This window comes from Chroicocephalus ridibundus, chromosome 1 (assembly GCF_963924245.1).
Source record: "Chroicocephalus ridibundus chromosome 1, bChrRid1.1, whole genome shotgun sequence".
NCBI classification, from domain to species: Eukaryota; Metazoa; Chordata; class Aves; order Charadriiformes; family Laridae; genus Chroicocephalus; species Chroicocephalus ridibundus.
Genome location: NC_086284.1, coordinates 123,650,822 through 123,667,777, shown reverse-complemented (window position 1 = coordinate 123,667,777; position 16,956 = coordinate 123,650,822). Strand labels below are relative to the sequence as shown.

At 36.4% G+C, this 16,956-nt stretch overlaps 1 protein-coding gene across 9 annotated transcripts in view; it reads right to left on the bottom strand.

Annotated features, from left to right (window-relative positions):
* Positions 1-16,956, bottom strand: part of CBLB (Cbl proto-oncogene B) — a 135,635-nt gene that overhangs the window by 14,326 nt on the left and 104,353 nt on the right. For 6 of the 9 annotated variants that reach the window (XM_063349617.1, XM_063349669.1, XM_063349653.1 and 3 more), the window contains 6 exons: positions 16,526-16,891; positions 13,894-13,988; positions 6,466-6,609; positions 1,814-1,902; positions 1,583-1,714; positions 152-289 (listed from right to left, as the gene is read on the bottom strand). In XM_063349617.1, coding sequence (XP_063205687.1) covers positions 152-289; positions 1,583-1,714; positions 1,814-1,902; positions 6,466-6,609; positions 13,894-13,988; positions 16,526-16,891 — 964 coding nt within the window. The remainder of the gene's footprint in view (positions 1-151; positions 290-1,582; positions 1,715-1,813; positions 1,903-6,465; positions 6,610-13,893; positions 13,989-16,525; positions 16,892-16,956) is intronic. The other 3 variants (XM_063349636.1, XM_063349643.1, XM_063349663.1) reach the window with 3 other exon arrangements.

Below are 16,956 nucleotides of genomic sequence, written 5' to 3'. Positions count from 1 at the left end.
TTTAAAAAACCCCATCTTTTAAAATATTTTGTATAATGAAGTATAGACAAAACAGACTTCTAAAGCCTGATGACAACTTTATCACAGAACAGGTAACCCTCTGAAGTAAAGGAAAATTAAATAAAATACGTTCATTCCTTGGTATTCCTACCAGAATGAAGGAACAGTTCATGCCCTGAAGAAGGTCGGCTTCCTGAGCCAGCAGGTTTTGTGTGCTCAATCATGCTGTGCCGAGCAGGTGGAGGTGGTGGTGGTAGTGAAGGGGGTGAGCTATCAAATGCATCTTCACCTGCATTTTAGAAAAGAATTTAGATGAGCAAAACTTAATTAAGAACTGTAGAATAAAGAGTGAAGGTTAAAATTTAGTTTTCCCTGGCTGCCGAGGCAGTCACTCTTAGGGTTCATCTAGCAGTTTGGTGACTCCAGTAACGAAATTATAAACCTGACTCTTACAATACACTGTCCTCTTCTAAAACGTGCTCCGAATGACCTTTTGCAGTGCTCAGTCTATTTCTGGGACAGGGGGAGTGATTTCTTTTAGTGGCTCAATTGCAAAGAGTGTATTATAATGAAAACTTTTACTGAATATCATTGTAGAATAACAGCTATGGTTCAGTGGCTAAGCAAAAATATTCATATTCAAACACCAATGCTGACTACGTTGAATCTGCTACATTTATACTGTGTGTTATCATTATCTGCTGTTCTACAGCTCTGGCCCCAGACATAAACTGAATTTTCTAGGGCTTGACAAAAGCATGTATCCCTTACAGAAGGTGGTGCAGACAGGACTAGGGTTACCAGACAGTGTGATTTTTACGTGCTCTTCTGCCTTGAATTCTATGTGCTCTCACAACTCAGGAACACTTCAGAGACCAAGGAGAGTATAGTGCAGGAACATGGCAAATGTTCAAAAGGTTTTATGGAACCAGAAAATTGGATTATGACACATATACTACAGCCTAACAATCACGCAGATGAGTTTGTCAATGAAAGTGTTGATGGTGGCCAAGCACAGCCCCAGTATGTATGCAGAGCTCATTGACTTTTGTGTAGGAGTACAAAACAGAATCAGGTTGGAAAAGATAGCTTTTGGTGATTGTATTTGAACTGTCTCTTGATAGTGGGGGAAAAAACCCAACCCATAAACTTATTAATTTAATTTAGTTTTATTTGACTTAAATGCCACTTCTTTGGCATTCTTCTTTGTATTTGATAAAAGAAATGGAATTATTTAAGCTACAAGAGGAAAAATTGTCCACTCTTGCATTAAATTGCAATGCTCAAACTTCATACTAAGGGACAAAAAATTATAATTTATTTTGGGGAAAAATGGCTTTGCTTTTCTTTACAGCCTGAATACAGATTTAGTATGCCTTTTCATCTGTCTTGCATGACGGCTTATAGACAGATACTAAGTACAGATCACTGACACAAATATTGACTTACAGCTGTAATACTTAGCCCATAGCTTGTTTGGTACTCTTAACATACTCAACATTGGTTGTTTTTCAATGAACATGGCATTTGGTACATCTAGGCAACATTAACCATTAAACGTTATCAGCAAAAAGTCTGCAACCTAAAGGGGGCACCAGAAGATCATAATCGGAGGGTGTCCTGTTGAGCAAAGAGCTGTGTTTTGGGTTGTCTCTGGTAGGAGGTCGTGCAGGTGGCAAAGGTACCGGAACAGTAGGTGCATCATAGACATCTCCTGAATGACACAATCACAAGAAGTGAATGTTTTCTTGCTGTACCCCTAGAACAGCACAGAGTAAATTTTCTTGCTAAATAATGAAAAATAAAAACATACCTAACTCTGGATGTTTTGATTTCTTCATCTCAGACGTAGCACTGTGCGTCCCATTCGTTACTCCAGCACACTGACCATTCTCACACACCCTGAGGACAGACATTAAACAGGAATCAATCAACCAGTTATCCAAGTATTCATTCCCAGAATGCCCAAGTACTGACAGTCCATTATACGGAAACGAATGAAAGACGATAAGCTGCACCAATTTTTAACTTTATGTTTTTTATATTGAGAGCAGATAGTGGTTAACAGTCAATAAAACTCCTTTGAACTGATTTTTTGGATACTGACATGGCTTAAATAAACTACTCAAGGCTGCAATACAAGATAGAGGAAGAACTAACATTAAATATAGTCCTCACTTCAGAGCTCAGGCCATCAGTTTATTCACACAATTAAGTCACAGACTCAATCCTGTTTCACCTTCCCAGCTGTTGAATTTTCCCTAAGCAGAAATATGGTAAAGGGAAATGTGGATTTTGGTAATCGTCCATGCTGAAGTACACAGACAAGTCATTGAACAAAATAAAACAAAAACAAAAAAACCCCAAACAGAAGACCACAACACACCACTAGCAATAAAAAATTTCAACTAAACTCTTAGCCAAACATTAAAAAAAAATAAAAAAATTGAACTAGCCAAAGCAGTTTTGCAAGCATCTACTCATTTCTGTATCAAAAACCTGAGTCTCACTGTTACTTCTACCACAGTTTAAATGGAAGCATATTACGCCCTCAAAATTAAACAACAGTATCAAATTAAATATGAACACCACCTAAACCAAACAGTACAAAGTTGCCTATAATCTCGTCCGAAAAATATTGGAGATTATTTTTGTAAGATGACTCTGTTCAAATACTGCAGGGAAAAACATAGAACAAAAGCCTTTTCATAATATTAAATATTGTTTAAATAAACGTGAAAGAACTGGGAAATTAATCCTGTCATTGGAAATGTGGACCCTGCATATTCAGAAAAAAACAGTGAGTTTCCTTGGAAAAAGGCCACCACGCTAAACAATTCCAGCTTGAAAATAAAAATCCCAACCCACCATGCACCATTATTACTAAATACTGGCAAATCTGTTAGAGCTATACACAGCTAAAATTTCAGATCTTGGGGTTTTACCAATAGTACGAACATTAATAAACCTATCGGCTTTGGCCATATGGAAAGGAGGGATGAATAAAGGTCTGGAATCATTTAAAATATATAAAGAGGAAAGAGGAAGTGAAATTGTGTTTGTGGTCCCAAGAGCTATAACTAGGAGTAATGAAATCAATGTAAGAATAATTACAAGACTTAAAAAACAAAACAAACAAAAAAAATACTAATGGTAAGAGCTATTTTGTTATGCATTAATTTCCCCCGGGAAGCGGTAGAGGAAGCGTTGCTTCTATCTTTGAAATTAGATTGGTTCAATCTCTCAAATGCAGTGGATGCAACATTTCGTTTGACTCCTCAGCATATACACTAAATAACTAAGAATATTTTCTACTTTAATTTGAATCTGTTCTGCATTTTCAATAATCTAACCAGCCACAGGCACTAAGATAACTTAACATGGCACCACTTCAGAAGTCTTCAGGTCATAATGAACCCAGTTAAGTGATCTGTTTAAAATCACTCTGAAATACCTGTTTATGCCAACAGTAAACACCAGAAAAAAGGGCAGCAAGTGAGCACTAACAAGCAAGCCTTCTGTCCTTCTCCTTTTGGAAAAAGCTTTATTAGGAAAACCTAGTGAAGGTAATACTGCACCATTCTTCTAATAGTAGCCTAATTATTAATGCTGAAATTCTTTCCCTCCATTTCTTGTTGCTGAACTTGCCCCATACCTGGGAAAAGATGATCAGCTGTAACAAACGAGACAATTAACCGATCTGCCAGAAAATAAGACTGTGAATCATTTTTTGTACTATTCTTGCAACATTTTTAGCATTGTCCTATCTACTGGTAAAAAAGCAAAAAGTCTTAGAAGTAATACAAATTTGGGTGTAGGATTGAAGAATGACATAGTTCCTAAATCACAAAACATCCAGAAGAAATTTTGTAGGCTCTTTAGTATACTGAAAACTAAGTATTATCCAAGAACTGAGGAAGCAAAATTCAGGAAAGAGGTAAGAAAAGGTGACACTGGGGGGCAGAAGTGAAAGGTACTAAAAATTTATGACAATTAAAAAAAATAATAGAAACAATTGCTAACAGTTTTGCTAAACGATACTGAAAAGTTAAGGTTTTATTGGCACTCCCCTCCCCATGAGATTAAAAGAAGTGCATTAGAAGAATACAGCATTAACCAGAATGCAAGATACTTTTTGAAAGCTTTACCTTGGTTTTCACATCTAAGCAGTGACGCTAGTTAAAAGGAGACTTTTTAAGTATATAGAACATCATATATGTTCACATACAAATATTCAATAGGTTTTTTTTGTTTGTTTTTTTTTAATGCTTAGGAGAATGGTTTGTTTCAAGTTAAAATTCTCATTAGCATATATAATAAGAAGAGTTGAGGGTTTTAATAACAGAGCAACCTGAATGGTAAAGTTTTTTCTGTAGCAAGTTCTGGACCAATGACAAAACACCCACCATAAGTGCAAGACCAAGCATGCTAGCTAAAAAATAAACTAAAAACTACAAAAACACCCTTTGAAATCAGCTTTACATGTACAGACTCTATTACTAATTCTAACAACCTGGTGAAATGCTCTACCAGCCAATTGAAAGTACTCAACTCCTTTTTCTGCAAAAGAAAGATACTGGAAAAATGAGAAGTTTTTAGTTTTCCAGCTAGTTATTTTCTCAAGAACCTTTCAGGGTGCATCTAGATATTAGCATTTTAGTTCAGGTCAGGAGTATGAATTGAAACAGATCTCCACAAGTCATCCCCACTGTGGTTTACATTGCAGAGGGGTCTCAGAGCATGCAGTCTCAATTGCTTCTGGATGTTGTTAATTCAAAAGATGTTCTGCAAGAGCTCATCCAATCTACTGCAACTACTGAGCAGTACTCCAGCCACAGGACCATGTGAAAGCCAGGCTGAATTCAAAACTTTCCAAAACATACAGTGTGGATGTGGGGTCATTGGAGTTAATTAGTCCCCTCTACAGACACAATTCTATTGAACCACGCTTCTTACTAACCTAGACAGGGCCCTCAGAAGCTGCTAAACCAAGGTAATCTGACCAGATACTGCTCTCTTCTGTTGCAGACTACTTCGTGCCTAAGAAAGGTTACGTCCTGTGTAACTCTAGTCATGCAAGCAACTCAGCCTCTATTAGATGACTTTCCATGGTACAGAAAGACACTCCCAAGCAGAAGCACAACACGCTCGGATAAAAAATGGCACAGGTAAATTTTTTTTTCTTTTTTTCTTCCCATTTTTTTGCTTGGCCAACATTGAGAGTTCCATTCATCATTTGTTTTGTTTTGTTTTGTTTTTTTTTTTTTTTTTGCTTTTTAAAGTCTCATAGGGTTGATAGAAATTTAAGTACTCAACATAAAGTTCAGACAACTGTGTAATATTCACATCTATGCAGTGAAGATTGGATCAGCATTTCTAATAAAGACAGAATTTTTAACCTGCATGCAAGGAGTGATCAGACTATGACCTTTTCTCCGCCTGTTCTAAATGTCTGATTAGAGAGGTCTAAAAATTGTAAGTGGCTAGTTTTGGGATGAGAGACATGTCAAGCTTTATTGATGGTGGGTCCTTGACATCACATTCTGACAGAAAGAAAAAAATGGCAATATGTCACCGCATTTTTTTAACAGCAGAAGGGTCTGAACTTTTTAGATCAATGCTTGATCTTAACATCATACTTTTGACCTATAAGACCAGTAGAAAACGGTCCCCTCTTTTGCCCAAGACTTATTCTCTTAATTCCAGACATTCAGAACTTCTTTCTGAGTCAAAGACCAAAAAGTTCACCAGGAATGACACAGCCTTCAGTTGCCATGTTCCTTGGCTCCAAATCTTCTTGCCGTAATCCATTAATATTAATAATTCAGAACTGTGACAGTTTGGAGGTATTATTTTAGAACATGTTTAAAGCAAGAGATATATTCTATCTAAATTTTAAAAAAAGGTTCTCTTCCTAAGAAGCACAAAGAAAATATACTGTGAAACAGGCTCAAGCAGCCAAAAAGGCACAGTGCACATGGGAGAAAAAAAGAATAACAGTGTGTACATACAGCTGCCAATTCATGTATTTTTCAGTACTGTGTTGCTTCTTAAAATGAATTATATAACATGTGAAAGTAAGATTTTCAAAGCTGACTTTAGGAATTTCAGTCACACAATTCACCTAAAAATTAAATTTGCAACTGTTGTGGGGACTGAATCTCCTGGTCAGTTCTGAGAACCTCAACCTAAGAGAAAAAACAATGAACTGCAGAAACGGTATTCAAAAGCAAAAAATACCCAGAGTTCTGACACAACAGAGATAGAATAAAGCGAACCTCACAGGTTGGGGACTGAGGTGATCATCAAATGAAACAGAGGCAAAAGTAATCCAAGCTTGAAAAGATAAGACATTTTAGAAGGCAGGCAAGCTTAACCATGGTTATAAATGTTGAATCCAGTTAAATTTTGGAAAAGGAGAGTTTTTGTAAATAAGCTGCCTTCAAGGCTGCTAAATGACCTTACCGAGCAAGAGGTTTTATATTATGACTATGAGGTGTTTGTGAGCTCAGTATTACAGGATGCGAAGAAGGAACTTTGTATTCATCATCATCATTTGTCTGATCCCTTGACTTATCAGACAAAGAATTTGCTGAAGGAACAGGGCACCTAAGGAAATGAGAAAAAGATCAGTTTTGCTTTAACTATTACATAATTGACCTCAGTATAATACAGAATATACTCTTCTTTAGCCTAAACATCCTCACTACACATCTGCTACGTATAAGGTAACAAAAATACCATGTCAAACTAAAACTTGTAAGGATATTGGCTGTTTTCGTCACTGAGAATGCATAGAGAAAAGGGCATCTGACCTTCTAAGAGTTAAACAGCTACTTTAAGCAAGCACAATATAACAGAGAATTGCAAGGAATTAGAGCACTAAATAGGCACTTAGAAGGCTTAACCTGTTTGCACTTAGCAAAAGAACTAAACAAAAGTTAATACAGGGCAAAAAGTATTTAGCAGGGCTCAGTGAGGCAGCGGACATTCACCCTTTAACCTGAAGTCTTGTTCCAGCCATAAGCTTATGGAACTCTCAGCATTTGCCTGCATTTTAAGTTATTTTTACTTCAAACAATAATTGTTTTTAATTATCCTCCCAGACAGGGAGGACAATTTATATCACTTCTTGAAAGCAGTGGGAGCCCAGGAAGAAGGCAGACTTTACAATGTCCTCTTACACGTAAAAAGTTCCGTTGTGGAAAATACTGCTGGATATGAGATTTCTTTTAAAATGAAAACTTAACTCCTACTATCTGGTTTTCTGTTATATGAGTGTAAACAAAATGATGGGCAAAAATTTCATTTTAGCAAGCAGTCTTGAGAAAGTAATTTTATTAGATATTAACAAGCTTAACATATATTTTGGCCTTCATAAAATTAACTAACTAGGTTATAGATCTAGCAATCAACACCATCTACTCTTGTATAGATAGAGCCTCTCCATTTATAACAATTACTCTAATACATTAAGACAAATAAGAAACTCACAAAACATCTGAAATACAAAAGCTTACATTAAGGACTTAATTCACCTTCAGCTTGATCATACATGAAAACCAGAAACAGAAGTTTGATTCTTCAACTAGCTGAACATGAAGAGCAATAAGTGTATAACTTCAAAAATCATCTGGATATTATATTATGCAGTAAATAGCACCTTTATTCTTTGCCACAAAAAAAAGCCAATAGCTGGTGGGCCTTGAATAAAGCAGCACATCTGCCCCCTTCTTTCTCTGTTCATTTTTTTTCCCTCCCTTTATTTATTCATTTAGTGACTGGCGTGTACTCATGGCAGTTAGTTACTCAGTTGTGTTCACAGAGTACCCAGATGTTCTGAAGTCATGCAGCATCATCTACAGTAAATAGTGAAAGACGTACGTTTTTCCTTTGTGAAGAAGTGTGCTGTGTGAGTCAAGTGTTGCTTGTGTTGAAAAAACGAGGAGAGAGGCCTGGCCTGTCATTTCAGCTCTTGCCCTTATGGTAAAATCAAACTAATTAGACCACAGGAATAGAAAGTATGTCCACTCCATTCTCACATTTCCTTATGGTCCTTAAGAACTTCCCTAAACGATGTATGAGGTAGATGTATCTTGTAATGCAGCGTGTAGTTCTGCTCAGGGGCCATTACCGTACTTTCAAGCCACAAATCAAAATGGCTGTGGATGCGTTGCACATCTTTATTCAAGGTCCACCAGCTGTTGGCTTTTTTTTGTGGCAAAGAATAAAGGTGCTACTTGTGCATATATAAGCCTGTGTTTTTTGAAAGTAATCACAAATTGAATTTCTGGCTTCTGCAGATAGCAATGTTTGAAATATTCATATCTAGACCGGAAATGTCCAATACTGACCAATACCCAATGTCCAATACTGACCAAACTAGGTTGGTAGTATTTTTTGAAGCGCTCTTCAAAGACTATTATTGGGAAAAAACGACCCCAAACCCCCCTTCTCTGAAGGCCCTATCTGAAGCTGGTTACAGGAAAGATTTTGATTCCTGGAATACTGTGAATTAAGTTAATTTTTTTAAGGAAACCTACCGAGTAAAACTGAGAGCCTGATCATCACCTGAAATAAGTACAGCATTATAATAGCTAGTCTTACCAGCTTCCTGATAAAAACAGTTCTCAGACAGGAAAGCTAGAGGATTTACTTACTGAAAATTTACAAACTAAATAAATTTGGTATACTCAAGAAATACAATTTTTTACCCTCTTCACCTGCTTTTTTTCTTATTTATTCAGTAGACACAACAACCTAACATGTTACAACAAAGCTACACCTTTATTGACAGGATATCAGTGTGTATACATATGCCAAAATCAATTTCCCAAAATTATTGCACTGCTGAGAAATTGTTACTGGTTTGGGTATATTATTAAAGATCTAAGTTCCAAGTCTCCTGATTCTGAATACTGTGTAGCCTTACACAAGTCTTCCAAAGTAGTAAAGTCTCTCTTTCCCTACCTTTAAAGTAAAGAAAATATGTCATGTTGTAAATATTATGTGATTAATATTTGAAAGGTGCTTTTGATTTGTAAAGCAGTAGAAGAGTTAAGAGTACTAACATATAGCTAACATAACTATACTAACATATAGGGTCCTAAAATTGTCCTATATTTACATTATAGTTTATTAATATTTCAGAATTCTTATTTTTTTAAAAAATGATATTGCTTTTCCAATTTATCCCAGTTGTAATGGTATTTGACTCCAAACATTGTATTGTTCTGCTAGATATCTATTTTCTCTATGATTATTGAAATTTCTTCAAGATCAAATTGCTTTATTAAATCTCTGTTGTTCTAAGACTAACTCCATTGTTCTACACAAGACCACCTAGTAAGATAAATAGAAAAATATATTACAAGTTTTTGTAACTTAACAGATGAGCATTGTCACTGTAAGCGAAGACATGAAACACTTTGGCATCTGTTTATCAAGCTGGTGAAATCTTCTATAATTATACTTTAAAAAACTTCATTACTTTTACATCTTCAGAAGCTTTGTGTACAGATGAATACAAAACTGACCAGCACACTGTATTTATATATTCTCTAGTTTCCCTTCATCCTCCTTAAGTGGAAATACTTTAAAATTGAAAGTCAGAATTACTTTTGGGTAAGTGCTGACTTTGTATTTTCTGGTTTGTTGAACAGAAGGCTAGATGTCAATCTCTCTTATCCTACTGAGCAGCAAGGGCCAAAGGCAAAACAGGAAAAGATGTGAGAATTCATTTCTGTTGAGCCACTTAATGTCCATTTTAGTTGTAAACAGAACTCCAGGGAACCCAACACCTCACACTTATTTAGAAGTATTTCAGGGAAAGGTTCTGCTTCCATCATTTACTGGGAAACTGATTCACAGAACTTAGACAGGATGAACTTGCATTCCATGTACTTCAGTCTGGATCAGGACTGTGCTTTTGAAGTTAATCCCTTTAATCTCCCCACTTACCATGCTTTGATTTGCACTGAGGAGTGCACAACTTGAATACTTTTCAGATGAAACTAAAATACACGATACACTCCAAGTGGGCCCCTATTACGTTCCAATTGCTAAAGACCATTTGCATTCATGGGACAAGACTACAGCTAGTTGAACTGCTGCCCCATAACATGTACATTACAGACACCAGGTCCTTACTATCAGCTCTCCTGTGCTATGCAGAGTACTACTTGCTAGTGCAGACAAAAGCTTTAATCTTGCAAGGCCTCAAGCAGACTGTTTCAGCAAAATGGACCACATGATCAAGTCAACACTTGTCAACTGCCCTTGAGCGTGCTCTGCCCTTATAACCGAAGTTCACCTTCATTCATAGAGGAGGACACAATTTCCTATTTGTCACAGGGTAAGCCTGCAACGCAATGAGAATTACCACAGAACAGCCAATTCACCAAACTCACTGTCTGGTCAAGCTAGGAGCTAAGGACATGCTGTGTCCTCCAAAGCATCATCTGAGATGTCTAGAACCTGCATGTCAGCAGCGCTCCTTATAACGCCGCTGGAGAAGTGCCATGCCAAAGGCTGATTTCAAGGAAGCCAGGATTTCCAAGCCACAGTTGTCTTCAGAGGGACTATGATTTCCCTTCAAAGTTTCTCAGCAAGACAAAAGGGATAGCAAGAGGAGAAGTACATTTTAGTGCTAATTTTTGCTCAACTACCTCAAAGCACCTAGATATTCCTAATATATTTATAGAATACAAAAGGTACTTGGAATTGGGTGTCTCATTACATACTCAAAAATAGATGCTCTCTCACAGGAACATCAGAGGGGTATAAAGTACTTTTGAGATAAGACAATGACTTTCTACTGATGTAGCAAAATGAAACCTACACGCAAAGCAAATACTATTTAACTTGAAAAGTTCTAAATTTAGGGGAAGAACGGTTCTGTATCTTTGACACAAAAGTTTTCATTTTTTCAAGAACAGAATAGCAATTTGGTCAAAGCTGCTAAAAATAATCTGACATAGTTCCAGCAGTCCAATAAAAGAATAACTGTTTTAATATGTCGGGTCAGCAACATAATGGCTGAGTGGAAAATAAAAATCAGATGCTTGGTTAACACAAGTCCAACAATTCATTATTAAAATACGGTTAATAACAATCGATTCAGTAAAATGAAAATAAATCAGCAATGTTTTCAGAAAAGACGACACTAGGGTTTTTCTATTAATGTAATTTAGCAAAGAAAAAAAAGAAAAGTCATATTTGTAATGTCTTGTTCGGTAACGCAAGTTTAGCAGAGATATTTTGAATTGTGAAGTTCCAACTAAGGGTCATTTTGCCTTCTAAATATTTAAACTGAGATATTTCATTTATGGTCAATGTATCCTTCAGTCAAACCTTTGAAATTACAGATTTATGATCAAAACGAGAAAAAATAAAATGCCTTGCAGCTGTATGAAACAATCTACCTCTCAAGCCACAACTCTACAGAGATTGGAAAGTAGAAAAAAAATGAGAAAATTGCACCAGATTGATTGCAGCAGCAGAGTTGTGGAAAGCAAGAGTATTTTGTATCAAGTACAGTTCAACATATTTATGAAGGCTTAGTGCAGTCATTTTAACAGGAGAAAAGAGACACTGTAAAATATTCTCTCCGACATTTCAAATTAAATCATGCTAAATACTACTTAGGTTATCTTTTTGAAAGCAATTGCTGTGGTTGGTGGAAATATTAAACTTGTTATTTTGGAAGATTTCCTGTCCCCTGTTTTTTCCACCTACATATTACTGTGCACTATTATAGATTATTGAGGTATTTTCTGTCAGTGGCAAAAAATTAATTTGAAAACAATTTAAAATAGACATATTAGTGTTTCAAAAAACAACATACAACGATCAATTTTTAATTTTAACAGCCATTCCATGTGACATTTTTAGTAGTTGTTGAGTAGAAAATTTGAACTTCTTACCCCTAGGTTATATATTGCTATTTTTACATTTTAAAAATCAAGATTTAAAATGTGCTGTATATATTTTTTTAAAAAGGTTTAAGTACAAACCCAAACCAGAAATTAAAGTTAATTTCTTTCTGAAAAGTTTATGGAGTTTGGTTTTAGCAAATGAAGGTTTTCTTTTGGCTAGAATACGTCAGTTTTCTAATTCAGACGACTTCAGCTAACGAGGAATATAATATTTCTTTTGACCAAGCTAAATTGACACATTCTAGTTTTGGACTGGCTTGACATGGATTTTGTGCCTGTTCACATTGCTATGATATCTTGTGGAATTTCCAATGAACACTGTATGGTGTATGTATAAACTGCATTTTGCAAAAATCTGAGTAAAAAATGGGATTTTCATGAAGCAGAATGTTTTGTTATTTCAATATTATGAAAAATAAAAATAAGAACCTTCCCCTCTTCAGAATTCAATTTGCTTTGGAGTATGAAAGTATTTAGTTTGCCTATCAGAGTTATTGCTTTCTCTTTCGGACTGACAGGGTGTGGAACATCCCAGGGGTTGCACTGTATTATGGAAGGAGTAGTCATAGAATCATAGAATCATAGAATTGCTGAGGTTGGAAGGGACCTTTAAGATCATCAAGTCCAACCTTTAACCTACCCTGACAAAAGCCACTTCTAAACCATGTCCCTAAGTGCCCCATCTACCCTTTTTTTAAACACCTCCAGGGATGTCAATCCAAGGAGTCCCATCTACAGAGGGGACGGACTACATGAGGTATGCAAATGGTACTCCTGTGATACCCTACCTCAATCAGGTTACATCACAACACTGAATTACAAAAATGTCTGGATAATGTTCTAAAATTTGCTTCTGAACCAAAAGTAAACATGGAGAGCTTCAACTCAGCAGTTATTCCACCTGAACACATGCTTGTGAGTGAAAACATCAATGCTCCGCTGCACCTTTATTCTACTGTGTCGGAAGAGAAAAACCAGCATTAATGAAATGCTGAAATATAGTTGCCTTTTATGTTACCATATCTGATGAACAACAATGGAACAAGTACTGAAGATATGGCAAAATTACACACTAATGAGAACATTCTCAGTATTAATATGTACTGACTGCCCAATTGTTTTATTTAACAGCAAGAATCACGACTACATTGGAAAGGAACTGTACAATAAAATCAAACGTTGTGATACACTCTGATTTCCTTACAAAAATGCAAAAAAACCCAATAAACTACTTTATAGTACTTTCAAGCTTTCTATTTTTAATATCTCTTGTTCTGTAGAAAATCCTGTGTGATTCAGAGTCCAAAGATACTTGCTATGCACAGCAACATCTTGTTACCAAATAAACAGCCATGTTACTGGAAGACTAAGAGTAGCCTGCAACTTAAAAAGACAAAATTTCCCAAAACATACTATGGAACCTGGGGAGGCCGAGTCCATTTAAAATGGATATAAAACGTTTTTGTTTGTTTTTAAGCCACAACAAAGAAAAGATACTGGTGTGAACCCTGGATAAAGCTCCATGTGTACAAAGTCCAGAAAGCATGACTACATTATGGGCAGAACACACAGAAATCATGCTCTTTACCCTTCATACTTTCCCTAGAACCTCTCATCTCCTGAAATAAGTAGCTCTGAACACACTTCTTCTGTAGTAGTAGATGCAAAACAACACAGGTGTCTGCTCCAGATGTCAGACACCTGTGAGCAAGATCTGCCAATTTATTCTCTCTTCCTATTAAAATGTAGTATGTTCAATTAACATCAGAACTGCTCTCACTTAATACAATTTATGTTTCCTTTGCAAAGCCACATTAAAGTTCATGGAAAATGTACCACCAAGTTATATTAGTTCCTTTTATGTCTTTTTTTTCCCATTTCTCTTTTAGTACCAGAGAATCAGTGCTATTATCTAACATTAATTAACACATTTCTTTTACAAAGAAAGTTAACTTACTTTATACCAGGGATGACGGAGGCAGCTGGAAGAGGGGGTGAAAGCCGTGGAGGGACATCGTATTCTTCATTTATCAGATGACCATTTGAAAAGACCTAAAAATCACACAAGTGTTACAATGGGTCTCTCCTCCTGTTTATCATCATGGATGTCCATCAACTAGGTATTACAAAGTAGACCTTGAGAAGATTATGGGTAAAGGCTTTCCTAGGAGTTCGCATTACAGAGCTGTTATCAAAGAGTCACTTCAGATATCTGGTTTCAGCTCACCCCGTATGGGAGCTGTAGAGCTTAAAACTTCACCAAAAGTTCCACATCACAGTTACTAGATGGACTACTAAGTTACAGCTGAACTGCTTGGGGGAAAATTAAGATTTCAAGATTGCAAACCTATCAAAGTGAGAGAGAGAAAGTACAGTGGGAAAACAACAGCTACAGCATGCTAAAGATACTAATGTTTTTTTAAAACAAATACAGTGCCTGCCAGAATCCACCCCCTACCCACAGGATTTTCTTCCTGATTCTTGGCTTTTACCAAGAGCAAAAAGATTATATTACAATTGATATATGAATCAGGGACGAAAATTCATTAAGTGTTTCCCTTGTGAATGTGTATACAGCTTGAAAGGATAATTCAGAGTTGTGAGTTGCTCCATTTAACCAAATGGCTTAGCTCTATCACCAGAAGATAACAATTCAAACAGCATTTGGGTAAAGAAATTAATATGTAACTTCTCCAGACTACAGTGGCACTTCTACATTGAGTGGTTATTCTGCTTTGAGAAGTATTCATTCCATCAGCTTCAATACTGCACCAGACCACAAATGGAATGCTATATGAAGACATAAAGCCAGTATCTTTTTAAAATCAGGTTAAAAGCTATAGCATTTTAAACAACAGCCTAGCTGTAAGTAAAATTTTTGGTGTTTTGCCTCAATACTGACAAAAGGACATTCTAATTATTTATAACATCACGGAGTTCTCGTTTTATCACGTGTCAATGTTCTTTACCGATACTAATTGAATTTCAGTAGCATACTTTCAAAATAACAAAAACATCCATATAAAAAATATTTTAAAATGGAGATAGAAAGGTTAAATAGCTTGTGACCTTGGGAAAAGCAAATAGAGAGAAAAAATTATGATTTCTAACTACTGTGACTTAACCACAAATCCATCCTTAGCACAAGCTATGTAGTCTTCAAAAAAAAAAAAAAAAAGAAAAAAAAGAGAAGAGCAGCTTTGCGTTAATAACCTGCTCTATGAATAACTTACTGAGCTGATTTGATAAAACTGATTAGAGCAGAACTAGGAATTTTTTCTTAGGCCATCACCACTCTCTTCAAACCTAAGCCTCCCCAACTGTACGTAGTCTTGCAAGTTGTCTGAAGCTGCCTAATGACATAACTATTCCCTCTACTCTCTCCTCCCCAGATTATCTTCAATTAACATATTGAAACAATCCTTCAAGTTTTTTGACAGATGAAGCACCATAGTTATAGCCATACATACTATTCGCTGCAGCCAAGGACAGGAAAACATACTTCTCCTGTGGGTGACAAGCAGATACCCCCTTGCCAAACCAAGCTACACAATCAGTGGAAAGGTTGCAAGTGACAACTCTGAACACCCTCAGCACTGAAAATGGATTACTGGACATAACACTGGGCATTTGTCCAAGAGAAGTCAAACAGACAAATTACAACAACGTACAACTCCACAGCTGCAGTTCTGATTTAAGTACAAAGGAGGAAAAATTCAGCTAAAGATATGTGTATTACTGTAAATAATGGACATAGAAAAAGGGACTTGCAATGCTACTTATCCTGAATAAGGTTTAGAGTACTGATGATACCAAATCAAACAATGCAATCCTGGGGTTGTGCCACCGAGCACTTTCAAGGATGCTGCCCATATAGCCAGTGGTAGAGATACAAGAAGTGAGCCTACATTTAGCTTGGCTTTAGATGTATTTGTTTCCTCTTTCTTAGGGTCAAGGCAGGTTAGATTTTTTCCATTAAAGCATACTGAACATCATGACTAATTTGATGCTCCTTTGAAAATAATGTTTTACTGATGAACAACACAACTGACCTTTAGAATATTTAGCTTTTTACGTTAATGCACACAATGTATCTGAAAATTTAAGTATATTTGTATACATCATCTGTACACATTGCATACATTACTGATTAAAGAGGTTACTAAGTCCTCACCTCACCTATGACAGAGGTAACTGGATGCCTACACAATCTGGCATAAGACACTTCCAAAGTGGACCTGAGATGCTATATACTATACTACAGCACACAGTGATATATTATCATCATGCACCAACTGTATGGATAATTTGCTAAAAGAATATAGCAAATCTAGAATTTTCTCTCCAAGCCGTTTTTTGAAGGTTTCATGTTAAAATTGTAACTTAGACCCTCATGAGCTGTTGCTTTACAAGTTACAGTATTTAAAAAAAACCATTTATTTATGACCAGCTTATTATTAAGTATCAGCAGGAAAGATTTGGAAACAGCAGATCAACACTGACCAATACAAACAGTACTTTAGCCAATCCAAGACGATGCTGCAGTAGGACATCAAACTAGGATTCAACACATTCAGCTAATTTCATACCTTGGCACCTTCTGCAGGCAGTTCATGACGCCTATGTTTCCTCATAAATCCTGGATCAGAACTTATGCGGTTGTGCCTTCCATTTACATTTGAAATTGCAGTCAGTCCTGGTTTGGGAGAAGCATCGCTCCCTATTCGACATCCTACTAACTGACTTGTCCCAAACACATCTCTGGGACACCAGCCTTCAAGAGGCATCGGCTGGTCTCTGGAAGGCATGCTTTCCGGATGATGCAGGTGTCTGCTTATCCTGTTGTCTGGTGGAATTGGAGGGGGTCTCTCTGGTGGAGGCGGTGGAGGATCACGCAAGGGAGGTGGTGGTGCTGGCAAAGGTTTGTCTTGTTTCCTCACCATACAAGGAGAAGACTAAACAACACAGTAAGTTAAAAAAAAGTTACATATGGGCATGCATATTTCTCTCATGATCAAGT